The 15584-nt window shown below is 44.2% G+C and overlaps 1 protein-coding gene across 2 annotated transcripts; it reads left to right on the top strand.

Moving 5' to 3' along the window:
• The first annotated feature begins 96 nt into the window (after positions 1-96).
• LOC120308469 (DNA excision repair protein ERCC-6-like) lies at positions 97-9605 on the top strand. Of its 2 annotated transcripts, none has more exons than XM_039344551.1 (2): positions 97-196; positions 4834-9605. In XM_039344551.1, the coding sequence occupies exons 1-2, from the start codon at positions 117-119 to the stop codon at positions 9200-9202; spliced, it is 4449 nt and encodes a 1482-aa protein (XP_039200485.1). In that variant the 5' UTR covers positions 97-116; the 3' UTR covers positions 9203-9605. The 2 variants fall into 2 exon arrangements, with proteins under 2 accessions (XP_039200485.1, XP_039200486.1); XM_039344552.1 differs by lacking the exon at positions 97-196 and adding an exon at positions 2324-2552.
• The last annotated feature ends 5979 nt before the right edge of the window (positions 9606-15584 follow it).

Consider the following 15584-nt stretch of genomic DNA (forward strand, 5'->3'; position numbering starts at 1 on the left):
GAGGGGGATTGGCTGAGGCGCATGCGCACAATGGGAGCACCGTGTTTGGAAGCCCCTGAGAAGACCGCGCCGGCGCAAAGCTCCTCCTCCCAGCCAATAGAGTTTCGGTTTCCTTGATGGCGTCACCGGGAAAGGAGGAGGCTGCACCCTGTCGGAAAAAAGAGGCAACTGCAGGGCTTGGCCGCTTCTCAAGCGGGTAACCTAGACGGGGGAGAGTGCCCATCATCCCCTGCCAATGGAATATGTAGTATTTCGCATCTGGGAAGGAGTCTCGGACGAGCAAGGCAGGGAAGTAGTCCATCCGGACTTACGGGAATTCACCCTCCTATCATTCCTGATTAATGGCCAATTGATTAAATAGCGAGAAGGGAATTGTTAACATTCTAACCCAGGAGGCTGCACGACATTGGATTTTAGCGCGCTCTAATTATTTCTAATGTATTTCTAATTATTTATAGTCTAATTATTGCTGAGAAAAGCAAGTGATGGAAAACGAGGCCACCTAATCACTGGCTCCCTCTAGAGCAGTGGTTCTCAACCTGTGGGTCGGGACCCCATTTAGGGTCGAATGACCATTTCATGGGGGTCGCCAAACAGCGCAATCCGCCATTTCCCCCCCCTTTTCCTTAGCTGTGCTACTCCCTTTTATTCTATTGGCTTTTGAAAGCCAATAGAATAGACTCTCTTGAATAGAGTCTAATTCTATTGGCTTTCAAAAGCCAATAGGAATTGTCCAGCCTGTCTCTGCCCTGATGAGCCCATTGAAAGTCCCATTCTGCAAACGGTGCTGCACCAGTTGAATAGTCCTGGACTTACGACCGGTTGAGTAGTCCTCGACTTACGACCGGTCGGGGGTCGCGGCATTAAAAAGGTTGAGAACCACTGCTCTAGAGATCGATCTGCAGTTCTGGAACCGATCATACACTGGTGTTTCTCAACTTCTTGGCAGCTTTAAGCTGTGTGGGCTTCATCTTCCAGAATTCCCCAGCCAGAATTCTGGGAATTGAAGTTTACCTATCTTATCGAACTCCAGCTACCAGCCCTGGACAACATCTTCTAATCTCGCTGTTTGAGGAAGTTGCATAACATTCTTAGAGACTCTTTCCATCCTGCTTAACAATCTTTTTGGACTGTTGCCTTCTGGCAGAAGATACAGAACAATTAAAACTCGGACCACACATTTTCTGAACAGTTTTTATCCCAGAGCTATAATTGCACTCAACAATGAACTAAAGGGCCACCATCAGTGAACTGTTGGACAGTATTACTTGGTCTGTTGTGTGGATATTTGGGTGGTTTTTAGGGGTGGGGAATTGTGGTGAGTGGGAGTATGTTGGAGATTATGTGTGTGGGACCTGGTCTTTGGGTGTCAAGTAAATTTCGTTGTATGTGTATACTGTTTATACACATACCATGACAATAAAGTTTATTTATTTATTTAAAAGTTCCCAAGATTGAGAAGCGTCAGTAGAGAGCGTCCTGCGGGTTTTAAGTCGACTGAACAAAATGAGGTTAAAATAAGAGTGCCCCTATTTTTTTTTTAATTTATGGAGCCTTACTTCCACGTTGCTAATATCGCTTTTCCAACGAAGTCAAAGCATCGGGCTTAAAAGGGATACGGCCTGCCTTGGATGCCCTGCGTTATTTTGGGGGACGAGCTTTGGTTGCCCTCGTCGTTCTGTCAAAGAAATAGATCTATAGCAGGGGTTCTCAACCTTGGCAACTTTAAGACTTGTGGACTTCAACTCCCGGTTGGGGGGTCGCAGCATTAAAAAGGTTGAGAACCACTGCTTTAAAGGGTAGTTAAGCAAATTATATGTTGGCGTAATAGGTGAATCTGGTCTAAATCTCAGAGCCCTTCAAGTGAGCGCTTCTCTCCCGTTAGGTCTGTAGGCTCAAGATTTCCTTCTCAAAACTGAATCTCGGGGAAGCAGAAAGATGGCAACGCAGCCTTTGCTGGCCGAATAATCCATTACAGGAAAAGGTCCCCCCCAATATGCAAAGCAGAAGAAGGAAGGACTCATTTGACTGAGCTGGCTGGCATGTTTACACCCGTGAATTTTCATTTTCTGGAACTGACATCCACCCCTTCCCTAGTTATTAAGGCGGGGTCGCTCCCCAGGGCGCCGAGGGCGTCCCCGATATTCTATGTATCCCACGCCGTTTCTTCCAAGCCTCCATTTCCCCATCCAAGCCACCCAGCTGTTTATGGAAACGGGGCGGGCTCGGATGGCCCCTCTGTGCCTCAACCCGGGCCTGACGGTTGGGGACCCCCAACCTCCCTTCTGCAAAAGAGGGGCTCCCCCAAAGCCAGGCTGGGGAACAAGGTGCCGGAGCTCCGCGCTGTGGCTTCCAGCAAGGCGACTTTGGAGGAGGGGGGAAAGGCGAGATCCCCACCCACCGCCCGGGATAGGTTGGATAACCTGGCGCATTTTAGCGCGCAGATTTGAAATTTGAACTCTCCCGGAAGCTGTGTCATTTTGCGCGCCTTTGGGCAAAACCATGGCGGGGCTTGCAGATTTGAACCCGGCGCAAATAGAAGAGTACCGCAGGTATTTCCTCGGGGGGGTGGGTGGGATTGCATACACGGGGAAGGGGGCGTCGCGCGATTTGCTTCCGGCAAGCCCCTTTCTTTGTGGGTGGGCTTGGCAGGACCGGGGAGAGGGTTTTTTTTTCCCATATCCCTGTATTCATCTTTTTTCCCCAAAGGTCCATTTTCTGCAAAAATCAGACTTTTTTTTTTAACGTTTGAAAACGAAGAGCACCTTTGGGATAACCAGGACCTGGATGGTTGAGAATCTCCATAGCGTAGTTGTAGATACTACGGGGGTCTTTTATCAATGGGACCGAAGCAGAATCATTATTTGGGGGAAAGAAAGCCTTGCCTCTGCTCGGTGCCATTAACTAGGAACGATCCTTGGCTCCATTTGGTGGGAAAGGGGTAGCTTACTGAAGGTTAAGCAGAATGCAGTTTGCAGAACTGGAGTTTGCACGCCCAAATTCGCAGTGAAGCGTTTCCCCCGCTTTAGGCTTTCCTCATTGTGTCCACACACACACCCCGCCCCCTTGTCCAATCCGTTTTGAACAAATTGTTTTGGAAACTGTCTGTTTGTAGACAGGCAAGCAGCTGCATCCTTCTCATTCCAGAGAACATACCAGCTGGCACTCACACTGTTTAACTTTCACTTTCTCCCATCTCTTAGCTTTCACTTTCCCCCCCACAGACTCTGCCCCTCCTGTTTTCCCCACAACCACAACGGTGTGAGGTGGGTTGCGGCTGAAAGAGAGGGATTAGTCCAAAGTCACCCATTTGGTTTTCATGTCTAAGGCAGGGCTACAGCTCAAAGTCTCCTGGTTTCTAGGCCAGTGCCTTGATCACTAACTGCCTTATTATTTGGTGAGCCAAGCCAACCGTGGTTTACTCTGCAAAGTATGCCTAAACAAAGCACAGCTTAGAACAGGGGTGTCCAACCTTGGGAACTTGAAGACGTGTGGGCTTCAACTCCCAGAAATTCACCACCCAGTTCTGTTTCCAAAGTTGGGCACCCCTTGCTTAAAAGAAGATGTGAATTTAGCCCCAATCTGGATAAACTCCTGTTTGCTAATAATGTCAGTGAAGAACCCTGGCTGCATCTGTTGCTTAAAAAAAAATCTAAAGTTGCGGGGAAGCTAAATTTGGACATGCATCTTCAATTATTTAGAACAGTGGTTCTCAACCTGTGGGTCGGGACCCCATTTGGGGTCGAACGACCATTTCACGGGGGTCACTAAACAACACAGTCTGCCATTTTTTCCCCCTTTTCCTTAGCTGTGCTCCTCCCTTTTATTCTATTGGCTTTTGAAAGCCAATAGAATAGACTCTCTTGAATAGAGTCTAATTCTATTGCCTTTCAAAAGCCAATAGGAATTGTCCAGGCTGTCTCTGCCCTGCTGAGCCCGCCAAAAGTCCCATTCTGCAAACGGTGTTGCACCAGTTGAGTAGTCCTCGACTTACGACCGGTTGAGTAGTCCTCGACTTACGACCGGTTGGGGGTCACGGCATTAAAAAGGTTGAGAACCACTGATTTAGAAGAAAGCCTTGATGAAAACGTTTGCTGAAAGTCAAGGATAACTTTGCCAAGCTGTCATCTTGAGGCTGTGGAACAGTTTGCAACCAGCCCTTCTCTGATATTAGAACTCCATGTTCAAGAGGAGGAAGGAGAAAAGAGGATAATATACAATGCAGGAGAATGTGTGGCCTTTTCAGATTTGCAAAAAACCCCTGGCTTTAATACAGATACTCCTTGACTTACCATCACAATTGAGCCCAAAATTTCTGTTGCTAAGTTAAGTGATTTCTTCTCTCTCCCCCCCTCTCCATTTTACAGCTTTTCTTGCCACATTTGTAAAGTGAGTCACTGCAGTTGTTAAAGTTAGTAAGATGGTTGTTAAGTGAATCTGGCTTCCCCCATTGACTTTGTTTGGCAGGAAGTCACAAAAGCTGATCACAGGACCTTGGGGCACTGCGACCGTCATAAATATGAATCAGTTACCAACTGCCCGAATTTTGATCACAGGGATGCTGCAGCAATCTTGTGAAAAACGGTCATAAGTCACTTTTTTCAGTGCTGATGCAACTTTAAATGGTCACTAAATGAACTGTTGTAAGTCGAGGACCACCTGTACCAGCCTAGAAATAAGTGCTACTATTACCACCCACCTCCGAATCCAAGGTATTTATGTTGCACAGGGAGAAAGCACTAAAATAATTCTCTCCCCTGTTTGTTTTTCTGCCCTTGAGTGGTTTTTTTGTCTGTTTGTTTCTGACTACAGAACTGTCTCTTGATTTCACAGATATGTGTCCCAAGCAAAGCAGGAGGCCAGAAGTGGGAACTTGGAAGCATCTATCCAATTGTTCCAACAGGCTCTTGAAATCCATTTCAGTGAAAAGCTGACAGCGAACATTAAAAAGTTAGAGGAAGCCCTGGCTTCTCTGTCTATGGACCAGGAGGACGACGATTTTGTGGATGTGTGTCAGAGTGGACTCATGCTGTACGGAGAAATACACGCTAAGCTTTTTGATCATCAGAGGGAAGGGGTTGCTTTTTTGTACAAGTTGTATCGAGAAGGAAGGAAGGGCGGCATCCTAGCAGATGACATGGGCCTCGGAAAGACCGTTCAGATCATCGCGTTCCTCTCTGGGATGTTTGACGCAGAACTCATCCGTTCCGTGTTGCTGGTTCTCCCAACCACCCTTCTTAACAACTGGGTGAAAGAGTTTGCCAAGTGGACCCCAGGCCTGCGGGTGAAAGTTTTTCATGGGACCAGCAAAGCTGAACGCAACAGATATCTGGAGCGGATCCAGAGGAGAAACGGTGTCTTGCTCACAACCTACCAGATGGTCCTCAACAACTGGCAGCAGCTATCTAGCTTTGATGGGAAAGAGTTTGTTTGGGACTATATCATTCTGGATGAAGCCCATAAAATCAAAACTCCGTCTGCCAAAACGACAAAATCTGTGCACTCCATTCCTTCCAAAAACCGCATCCTTCTCACAGGGACCCCAGTTCAAAATAATCTGAAAGAACTTTGGGCTCTTTTTGATTTTGCTTGCCAAGGCTCACTTTTGGGTACCCTCAAAACCTTTAAGATGGAATATGAGAATCCTATCACAAAAGCTAGGGAAAAAGATGCCACTCCTGGAGAGAAAGCTCTGGGACTTAAAATCTCAGAAAATCTGATGTCCATCATTAAGCCCTATTTTCTCAGACGGACTAAAAATGAGCTCCAGAAGAAGAAGAAGACTGAGTTTCCAAACCATCTTCCTGAAGACCAAAGTAAAGGTGTTGCTCCTGCCATGCCTTCTCTTCCTCGAAAGAACGAGTTCATTGTATGGGTGTTCTTAGCACCTGTACAAGAGGAAATATATAGAAAATTTATATCTTTGGATCATATCAAGGAGCTGTTGATGTCTACAAGGTCCCCACTGGCTGAACTGAGTATTCTGAAGAAGCTCTGTGATCATCCAAGGCTCTTGTCAAATCGAGCATGTAGTCAACTTGGGCTGGAAGCATCCAATTACAGCGAAGAAGACGTTGGTGAAAATGATCTTCCAGACATGAAGAGAAGTATTGAACATGTTTCTGATGAGATGTTAATTCAGGAGTCTGGAAAGTTGAGCTTCCTTGTGGCACTGTTGGAAAGACTGCAAGACGAGGGACATAGAACTCTGGTGTTTTCCCAGTCACGAAAAATGTTGGACATTATAGAGCGCATCTTAACTCACAGGGGCTTTAAGCTCATGCGCATTGATGGGACAGTGACCCATTTGTTAGAACGAGAGAAGAGAATTGGTATGTTTCAGAAAGATGGAGACTACTCTGTCTTTCTGCTTACTACTCAAGTTGGTGGGGTCGGTTTAACCTTAACCGCTGCTAGCCGGGTGGTGATTTTTGATCCTAGCTGGAATCCAGCTACAGATGCTCAAGCTGTGGATCGAGCTTACAGGATTGGCCAAAAGGACAATGTCATAATCTACCGGCTAATCACCTGTGGGACAGTAGAAGAGAAGATCTATAGAAGACAAGTCTTCAAGGATTCCTTAATACGTCAAAGCATGGGTGATAAGAAAAACCCCTATCGCTATTTCAGTAGACAAGAGCTAAGAGAGTTGTTCACACTGGAAGACACTCGAAGCTCAGCCACACAGCTACAATTGCAGTCCTTACATGCCACCCAAAGAAAAACAGACACTGAGTTGGATGAACACATTGCATATCTCCATATGTTGGAGATATTTGGCATTTCTGACCATGATTTGATATACACACGTGAGACAGCACATGAGGACGAAGCTGAAAATGAAGAAGCCCACAGGTACATTGAACACAGAGTCCAAAAAGCCCAAGAATTGGTACGACTAGAATCTCAGTTGAATGACCAGCTGATGAGAAATATCAGAAACACGACTGAAGGAGCCTGGCTTAGAGATATAGATTCATCCACCCAGCCAAAAACAAAACCACCGAAGTCTTCACCAAGTGACACTCTTGGACCATCCATGTCTGAAAGTACAAGCCCAATAGTCGTGGACTCACCCACTCCATCCATGAAGAAATCACCAACTCCTCCTCCAAGTCCTGTTGTTACGCCACCTGTATATAGTAGTCCTGTCGTCAATAATGAAATTGTTGATCTTGTAAGTGATGATGACAATGATGTTGTTAGTGATATGGTCAATTTGAGCTCTAAAATGACCAGTCTGATGATTGAAGATGTGGCTGATGAGGAAATGGCTCAGATTATTTCTAATATGGAGGATAACTCGTCTTCTGAGCAGAAAGAACACCAATTTCCCAGCCTCCAAGAGTGTGAACTAAAGTCTGGGACAGGTCTTGTGTCCCCTTTTCTGACTCCTTCAGTATTTAACAAGGTGGACTGCAGTCCTGAATCCAGGGCAATCTCTGAGTTACCTGCCAAGGATACGGATGATGAGCAAATGGTTTTCCATACAAATAACACGGATGTTCTGCATTCCAAAAAGAAAGACTATCAAGTAATTGGACTGCAAACAGATGAGCAAAATGAAAGTCTAAATGTTGTATCTTCTTTTCCCAAAGCAATTTCATTATCTATGGAAGACAATGTCAACTCTGAATCCAAACGGATCTCTTGCGATCCATCTCCTGAAGCAAGAAGTGAGCTGAAGGATGTCCAGATGAAACTGCTGCAGGAGTCATTTGTGCATCCTTTTGATGATGGCAGGCACCAAAGTGAGACCGAGATGTCACTTGATGTTCTTCCAATCTCTTGTGGAGATGCATGTGAAAAAATGAGCAGTCTGATGATTGAAGATGGGGCTGATGAGCAAATGGCTCAGATTATTTTTAATATGGAGGATAACTCATCTTCTGAGCAGAAAGAACACCAATTTCCCAGCCTCCAAGAATGTGAAATAAAGTCTGGGACAAGTCTTATGTCCCCATTTCTGACTCCTTCAGTATCTAACAAGGTGGACTGCAGTCCTGAATTCAGGGCAATCTCTGAGTTACCTGCCAAGGATACGGATGATGAGCAAATGGTTTTCCATACAAATAACACAGATGTTCTGCATTCCAAAAACAAAGAATATCAACTAAGCGAACTGCTAACAGATGAGCAAGATGAAATTCTAAACGTTGTATCTTCTTTTCCCCAAGCAATTTCATTATCTATGGAAGACAATGTCATCTCTGAATCCAAACGGATCTCTTGCGATCCATCTCCTGAAGCAAGAAGTGAGCTGAAGGATGTCCAGATGAAACTGCTGCAGGAGTCATTTGTGCATCCTTCTGATGATGGCAGGCACCAAAGTGAGACTGAGATGTCACTTGATGTTCTTCCAATCTCTCGTGGAGATGCATCTGAAATTAATGCACTAGATGCTGTGGCACCCCATGGGACCAGGACTAGCAAAATGACAAAAAGCAGCACATTGCAGAAATCTGGAGCGAGAGAAACCAGGCAGGATGAATCTTTTGACATTTGCTCTCAGTTTCAGATCAATTTTAATCTCACCTTGGAAGATTCTGAGAACAGACCACAAGCTATCTCAGAAAAAGACATGTCATTGGAGGAGACAGAAGATGAAGGCTTCCAGCTGCGGTTGGATAGCTACTGTAGCTCTGCCACTGAGTCTGTTGGGGGAGAACATGGGCATCCCAGAAACCCCCAGACTTGCAATGCTGTAGAGGGCTCTGTGGTCATGGATGACGCCAACAGTCCATGTGATAGCAGCGACAGTTTTGGGTGGGGGAAAAAGAAGCCTACTGCAATTATTGTTTCGGATGAGGAAGACGAAAATGATGAATTAATAGATGACCTGGATGAGGCCAAAGCAGGTGGAATTTGTATGTCTACGCCAAAGACCAACAGGCCAACGGCTGCGGTTTGTTTTTCTCCAAGGATCAAATTGAGTGGAAGAAGATCAACCGCTTCTCGTCGATCCCTTTTTGATGTGGTCTTGGAAGAAGTGGAGGGTGCACCCAGAGAAGCAGGGACTGCCAGCGATGTATCTAATGATAGGTCTGTTCAGCACGAGTTTGAAGAAGAGCTAACCCAAAATTACACTGAGCAAACGTCAGAAGAATTGGAAGAGGAGCCATCAGGAGAAACGCTGGATTCTGAGAGCGAATCTAGCCATCTTCATGATACAGACACTTCAAGAGGAGAATCTTCTCTCTGAAGGAACAGTTACAGGGGAATCTGATCCATCTGGAAAAAAGAAAACTCTAAGTAACTGTGCTTGAGTTGAATGTTTGTTCTGAAGACTTTTCACTACTGTTGGATTTTGTTTTGGAGAACCAGCTGCTGAAAATTAAATGTATAATATCTTTAGGAATGTCTTAGCAGACACTTTTAGTTCTTTATTATGTTTTGCTGCCTTTCATTTCAAAGGCAGTTCAATTTCTATCAACCCTTTTGTCTTGGGTATGGCCAAGGTGCTGGATTTTGGAGAGTCAGTTCTCCTTTAGGTAGCTAATCTTTCATTGGGCTGTATTACTTGAGACTTTTATTGCAATGATGGAGTCTTGTATTCAAAAAAAAGTTTAAAAAAAATTAAAAAATCCTGATAATGGAAGACTGACATGCCAGATAAGGTCTGATTAATGTCTAGCATTGACAATTGACTCATATGATCCAGTAATAATGATTTTTAACACATGGAAAATGCTTAGACCAATGTTTTCCAATCTTGCCCAACTTTTAAGATGTGTGCATGTTAAGTCCCAGAATTCTTCACCGATCTTCTTGACTGGGGAATTTTTGAAGCCCACACAATTTAAAGTTGCCAAGATTAAAAAAAAAAAAACTGGCTTAGTCATTGCCATAAAGCCTAAAATATGACCGTTCCTTTAATCAGATAATAGGAATAGCTTGAGCAATTCAAAGTCATTTTCCTATTTTAAATAGGAAATTTTAAATAAGTCTTTTTTTTCCACCGAGTTTTTATACAAATACTAGTTGTTGGCTACAGTTGAGCCCAAAATTTCCATTGCTAAGCAAGACAGTTGTTAAGTGAGTTTCCCCCCATTTTATGACCTTTCTTGGCACAGTTGTTGGGTCAGTAAACTGATTCTGGCTTAATTTGGATACGTGGCCACTGGATGCATTTTACGACAGTTGTGGTGTCCCAGAGTCATGTGATCAACTTTTGTAGAAGGTTACAAAAGTTGATCACATGACTCTGGGACACCACAACTGTCGTAAAATGCATCCAGTGGCCACATATCCAAATTTAAATCACGTGACCGTGTGGATGCTGCTTGGTTGTAACAGTGAAAAATGGTCATGAGTCACATTTTTCAGTGCCCTTCTAACATCGCTCACTAAACAAATGGTTGTAAGTTGGGGAACACTTATAAAACCTTTCCCCCTTGACTGGCGAATAAGTCGTGCTACATCAGAAGTGAAAAGTCAAATACGTGGCCTATTCCTCATTCATTGTGGTTGCAGAATGGCTGGCTTCACACAACCCTAAAATCCATGCATTGCAAAAAGGCAATAGCTGGCTTATCCCATAACTTAACCTGCTGTGTGGGGGGGGGGTTGCAAAACGAGGCTGGGGAAATATCTGTTGTGGTTTTCTGAACTTGAAGAACGGAGCAGAAAGAATAACATTTACCTTGCTTTCTCTATAGGCTGTTTGGATTAGGGCTAGAAACAAACCAAATGCAGAATAGCGAAGTTAGAAGGGATCTTAGAGGTCTTCAAGTCTATCTCTTTCCTTCCTTTCTCTCTTCCCTTTGTTGCTTCCTCCCTCTCCTCTCTTCCCTCTTCTTTTGTTTTTCTCTCCTAGTTCCTCTCCTTCCTATCCCTTCCTTCCTCCCTCCTTCTCTCTTCCCTCTTGTTCTTCTTTTGTTTCTCTCTCCCAGTTCCTCTCCTTCCTATCCCTTCCCTCTTCCCTCCCCTATCGCAAAGAAACCTGTGCTGAAGCAGAGATCTGTAATCTCTTGCCCTTCCCCAGTCAAAATCCACAGTATGACCAGTGGGGTTCTCCTAATCTGTAAACTTGCAGATACATAAGTGGTCCAATCAAAGCTTATTTAATTAAGTCTCCTTAAAGTGATATAATCATTCTAATTGCTAGTTGCTGAAAATTCTCTAAAGTGGACTTTTATTCGTCTTGAGCATTACTACATAAATCTATGCCACAGCACCAACATTTAAACTGGTTCCTGCATTGTTTGGTTTGGATTGATGGCTTTTGTGGACCCAGCTATTGTGGTTTGCAAAGTTTGCTTTGTGCTTTAGTATTATACAGGCTTTTCCAGTTGTGCCATGTGTTAAATACATTTTCCATTTATTCATGTCAGAGTTAAACAAGCTGTCTCAATGCAAGCCTCTAAGATAGGGCCAAGGCAAGAAACAGGCAAGGCAAGGACTCTTTATTTATCGTTATTGTAGAATAACGACCTTGAAAACTTATCCAACTTTCCTTCTGTTCCATTTTCTACTAAACAAAATCAAGGCACAATTATTTTGCATTCCTCATTTTTCAACAGAGAGGTTTCCACTAATCCAAAATGACATTAGGATTTGCTGGTGATACTGTATTGTTCAGCATAGCAATTCAGCCAACTGCTGGCCCAATAATTTTAGAATTCTTCTTACAGGTTTCATCTATTTTGAGCTATTTGCGATGCCGTGCTACTACTGGTGAGCATTTATGTAGAATGAAACTGTCAGAGCTTGTGACCATAATTTATTCCATTTCCTTTCTATAAAAGACCCGGTTTGGGGGTTGAGGGAGGGGGGTGAGCAGCATCCATGTCCCAACAATCTACTTTTGTGTGTCAGAAAGGAAGCATCCAATCCTGTCCAGGGTACATTTCCTTCTTTTTTGAGTGTTTAAATATAGAACCAACGGAGGTCCCTGCCTTCCTCCTATCTAGAATGAGTCACCTCTCCTTGACGTCACGTCTCAGAAAAGGCAAGTATGCTTCAACGTCATTGGAGGTGGCAGCTGCACCTTGTCAGGTCCTATTGATCTTCCATTCCATCAGAGAGAGAGACACACACACAGAGAGAGATTCCAGATGCTCTGTGTCTTTCTGGTTTCTCTCCACTGATGTCATCAGCTTTGTCTTCATACTGAAAGCTAAGCCAGGGTGCTGGTTTCCAACCCAGGCTTGACCTTTCTTTCCAGCCAGCACCAAAGGAAACAGCTCTTCAAATCCTTTTTGTACTGCATGACTGGAATCATCCCAAATTGTCCTCAAGTAGGGGTGGAATCTTAATCATTCATCTGATGCTTATGACTGGCTACTCAACCCCACCTACCTTCGGAGGAGTGAAGTTAACCCAGTCCTGTAGCTTTACCTAGGAGACACTGATTTACTCGAGTTACGACCACAACTGAGTCCAAAATTTATGTTGCTAAGTGAGACGTTCGTTAAACATTTTGCCCCGTTTTGCGACCTACCTTGCCACAGTCGTTAAGTGGGTCACTGCAGTTGTTAAGTTAGTAACATGGTTGTGAAACGGATTTGGTTCCCCCCCCCCCGCTTGACTTTGCTTGTCAGGTCGCAAAATGGGATCACATGACCCTGGGACACTGCAACCGTCATAAATATGAGTCAGTTGTCAAGGGTCTGAGTTTTGATCTTGTGACCACAGAAGAAGCTGCAACCGTTGTACGTGTGCAAAATGGTCATCAGTCACTTTTTTCCAGTGATGATGTGACTTTGAACAATCACTAAATGGACTCTTGTAAGTCGAGGACTATCTGTATAAACCTCATAGGGTTAGCAAAGGTGATAAATATGGGATTGGTTAGTTGCTGGCTCTAGCTGCAGCCAACTGGTGAGAATAAATATTAATTCTGCAGACTTGCTCCCTATTCCTTTGAACTTACCATAGACCAAGTCTCACACAGCCAGGCATGATCAAGGAAGCAAGCAGTATGTGGACTTCAATAAAGTATCTTTAATACTGGTCTGGGATTAAATACAAAATCTTGGAAAGTTGTGTGCAGCAGCAACCAAAAAAGCTAATACAACCCTGGGATGTATAAACAGGCATAGAATCAAGATCGCGCAAAGTATTAGTACTGCTTTATAAAGCCCTAGAATAATGATGGTGAATCTTGTAGAGATCAAGTGCCCAAACTGCAACCCCAAGCCCACTTATGCACTGTCGGGTGCCAGGTGGGTGTGGCCATTGGCTGGGTGTGGCCTATTGGGTGGGCGTGGCTGCAGTGGTAACAGCAGACTGGGTGGGACTAAAAAGTTCAATCAATCAATTCCAACTTTGCAAGATCTTTTTTTTTTCCCCGCGAGAAGTTGAAATTGACTGATTGAATCTTTTTTTTTTTTTTTTTGCACACGGCGGCGGAGGCCTAAAGAAAAAAGGTTTTATAAAACCCAGCTGAAGGCCTAGGACTGGGGTGCCCACAGAGAGGGCTCTGAATGCCGCCTCTGATACCTGTGCCATAGGTTCGCCACCACTGCCCTATAAGACCACACCTTGAATACTGCAGTCAATTTTGATCACCATATCACAAAAAAGATATTGAGAGTTTGGAAAAAAATCAGAGAAGAGCAACTAAGATGATCCAAGGCCTGGAGACTAAAACATACGAAGAACAGGATGTGGGTTTGGCTAATCTAAAGAAAAGAAGAAATAGGGGAGACATGATAGCAGTGTTCCAGTATCCGAGGGACTGCCACAAGGAAGAGGGGGGGCCAGGTTGTTCACCAAAGCACCAGACGGAAGGACGAGAAACAATGGTTGGAAACTGGTCAAAGAGAGAAGCAACATGGAATTAAGAAGAAACTTCCTGATGGTGAGGACAATCAACCAGTGGAACAGCTTACTGCCAGAAATCATGGGCGCTCCATCACTGGAGATTTTCAAGAAGAGACTGGACAATCACCTGTCTGAGATTAATAATAATAACAACAATAACAATAATAATAATAATAAAGTTGGGAGAGACCTTGGAGGTCATCAAGTCCAACCCCCTGCTCAGGCAGGAAACCCTATACCATTTTGGACAAATGGCTGTCCAGTCTCTTCTTGAAAACCTCCAGTGTTGGAGCATTCACCGCTTCTGGAGGCAGGTTGTTCCACTGGTTAATTGTTCTCATTGTCAGGAAGTTTCTCCTTAGTTCTAGGTTGCTTCTCTCCTGGATTAGTTTCCATCTGTTGCTTCTTGTCCTGCCTTCAGGCGCCTTGGAAAATAGCTTGACTCCCTTATAGGTTCTCCTGCTTGAGCAGGGGGCTGGACTAGAAGACCTCCAAGATCCCTTCCAGCTCTATTCTAAGTTGAAGAGGAATTTTCACATTTATCATTGATTGATTAAGCTCTTGGATTAATGCTTTTCTCCACGATTCTTGCCTCCTGGGCTGTGTTGCCGATTATGAGATGGTTCACCTTCTGTCTCTTTGATACTTTATGTCTTCTCCTTTATGCCTTTCTCAGGCTGGCTGCCATCTCCCACCCTTTGGCCAGTCTTTCTCCCAACCTGTTTTATCCTTGATCTGATTCTTGGAGAATCATCTGTGAATTCCCTTTGGAGGTTCGCCAGACTCTGATACGCAACGTGTTCCTCTCGCAAACTGGACTCGCTCCATATCCAAGGGAACCACCACAAAAGAGTTATGCAGGGATCCTTCTATTTCAGTACAGGTAGTCCTTGACATATGATCACAATTGAACCCTCAAATTACGCTGCTAAGCGAGGCATTTGTTAAGTGAGTCTTGCAACTTACGTTAGTTATGCAACTCTAACAGAGAGAGAGTAGCTGGAGAAGAAGAAAAAAGAACTTTCAGAGTGGACCCAGTTGAGGTTGGTTCTGTGTAAGCCTACATAGAATCACACTGATTCTGCTTGATCTGTTACAGGGGTCTTCAAACTTGGCCCTTTTATGACTTGACTTCAGCTCCCAGAATTCCTCAGCCAGGCTGGCTGGCTGGCTGAGGAATTCTAGGAGTTGAAGTCCACAAGTCATAAAAGGACCAAGTTTAAAGACCCCTGATCTATTACTTTGAATAGTCTTTGAAGAGTGTTAATTCAGCACCCTACAGATCTCTGCAAATCCAGACTTTTCATCTTCCTACTCACGTCGTATTTTCCACCATCCTCATCTGGAAAATGAAAGATATTTATTGGTCTTGGATTGTTGGTTTGCCCTTTCCAGTCTGGGAAACGATTCAAACCCCCTATCAGAAGAGTGTTATCTAGCCAGCTGATTCACCATTCCGCACTTCTCACCAGAAGCATGACCCAGGTAACCTTGCATGTCTCAGTTTCATCTTCATCAAGACTCTTATTATTGGACGTGCTCCAGACAATTCTTAATGGTAGAGAAGAGCACATTGTTAGCCAAGATACAAAGGATGCCTCAAGGGCATAATTCCTGCTCCCCCTGGTGCTGAGATTTGGGGGGGGGGATATAATATGACCAGGCTTTAATTCAAAGGTGTGCAAGTTCTTTTTAGACCAAAAAATATTTGACTTTTGATTGGCATGCTCACTCTTCATTTCCAGAAATGGATAGAGTCGGGGCAAAAGCTAATTTGGATTTAATTAATGTTTACATAATTTGAGAAGGTGTGATGG

The sequence above is a fragment of the Crotalus tigris genome, unplaced genomic scaffold, assembly GCF_016545835.1.
Source record: "Crotalus tigris isolate CLP2741 ecotype Arizona unplaced genomic scaffold, ASM1654583v1 scf7180000017933.3771270, whole genome shotgun sequence".
Taxonomy (NCBI): Eukaryota; Metazoa; Chordata; class Lepidosauria; order Squamata; family Viperidae; genus Crotalus; species Crotalus tigris.

Bases quoted from the DNA above. Each gene is read 5' to 3' on its own strand.
- LOC120308469 (XM_039344551.1), top strand. From the start codon at position 117: ATGGCGTCACCGGGAAAGGAGGAGGCTGCACCCTGTCGGAAAAAAGAG. The intron at 197-4,833 runs GTAACCTAGACG...TTGATTTCACAG, and splicing joins CTTGGCCGCTTCTCAAGCGG to ATATGTGTCCCAAGCAAAGC.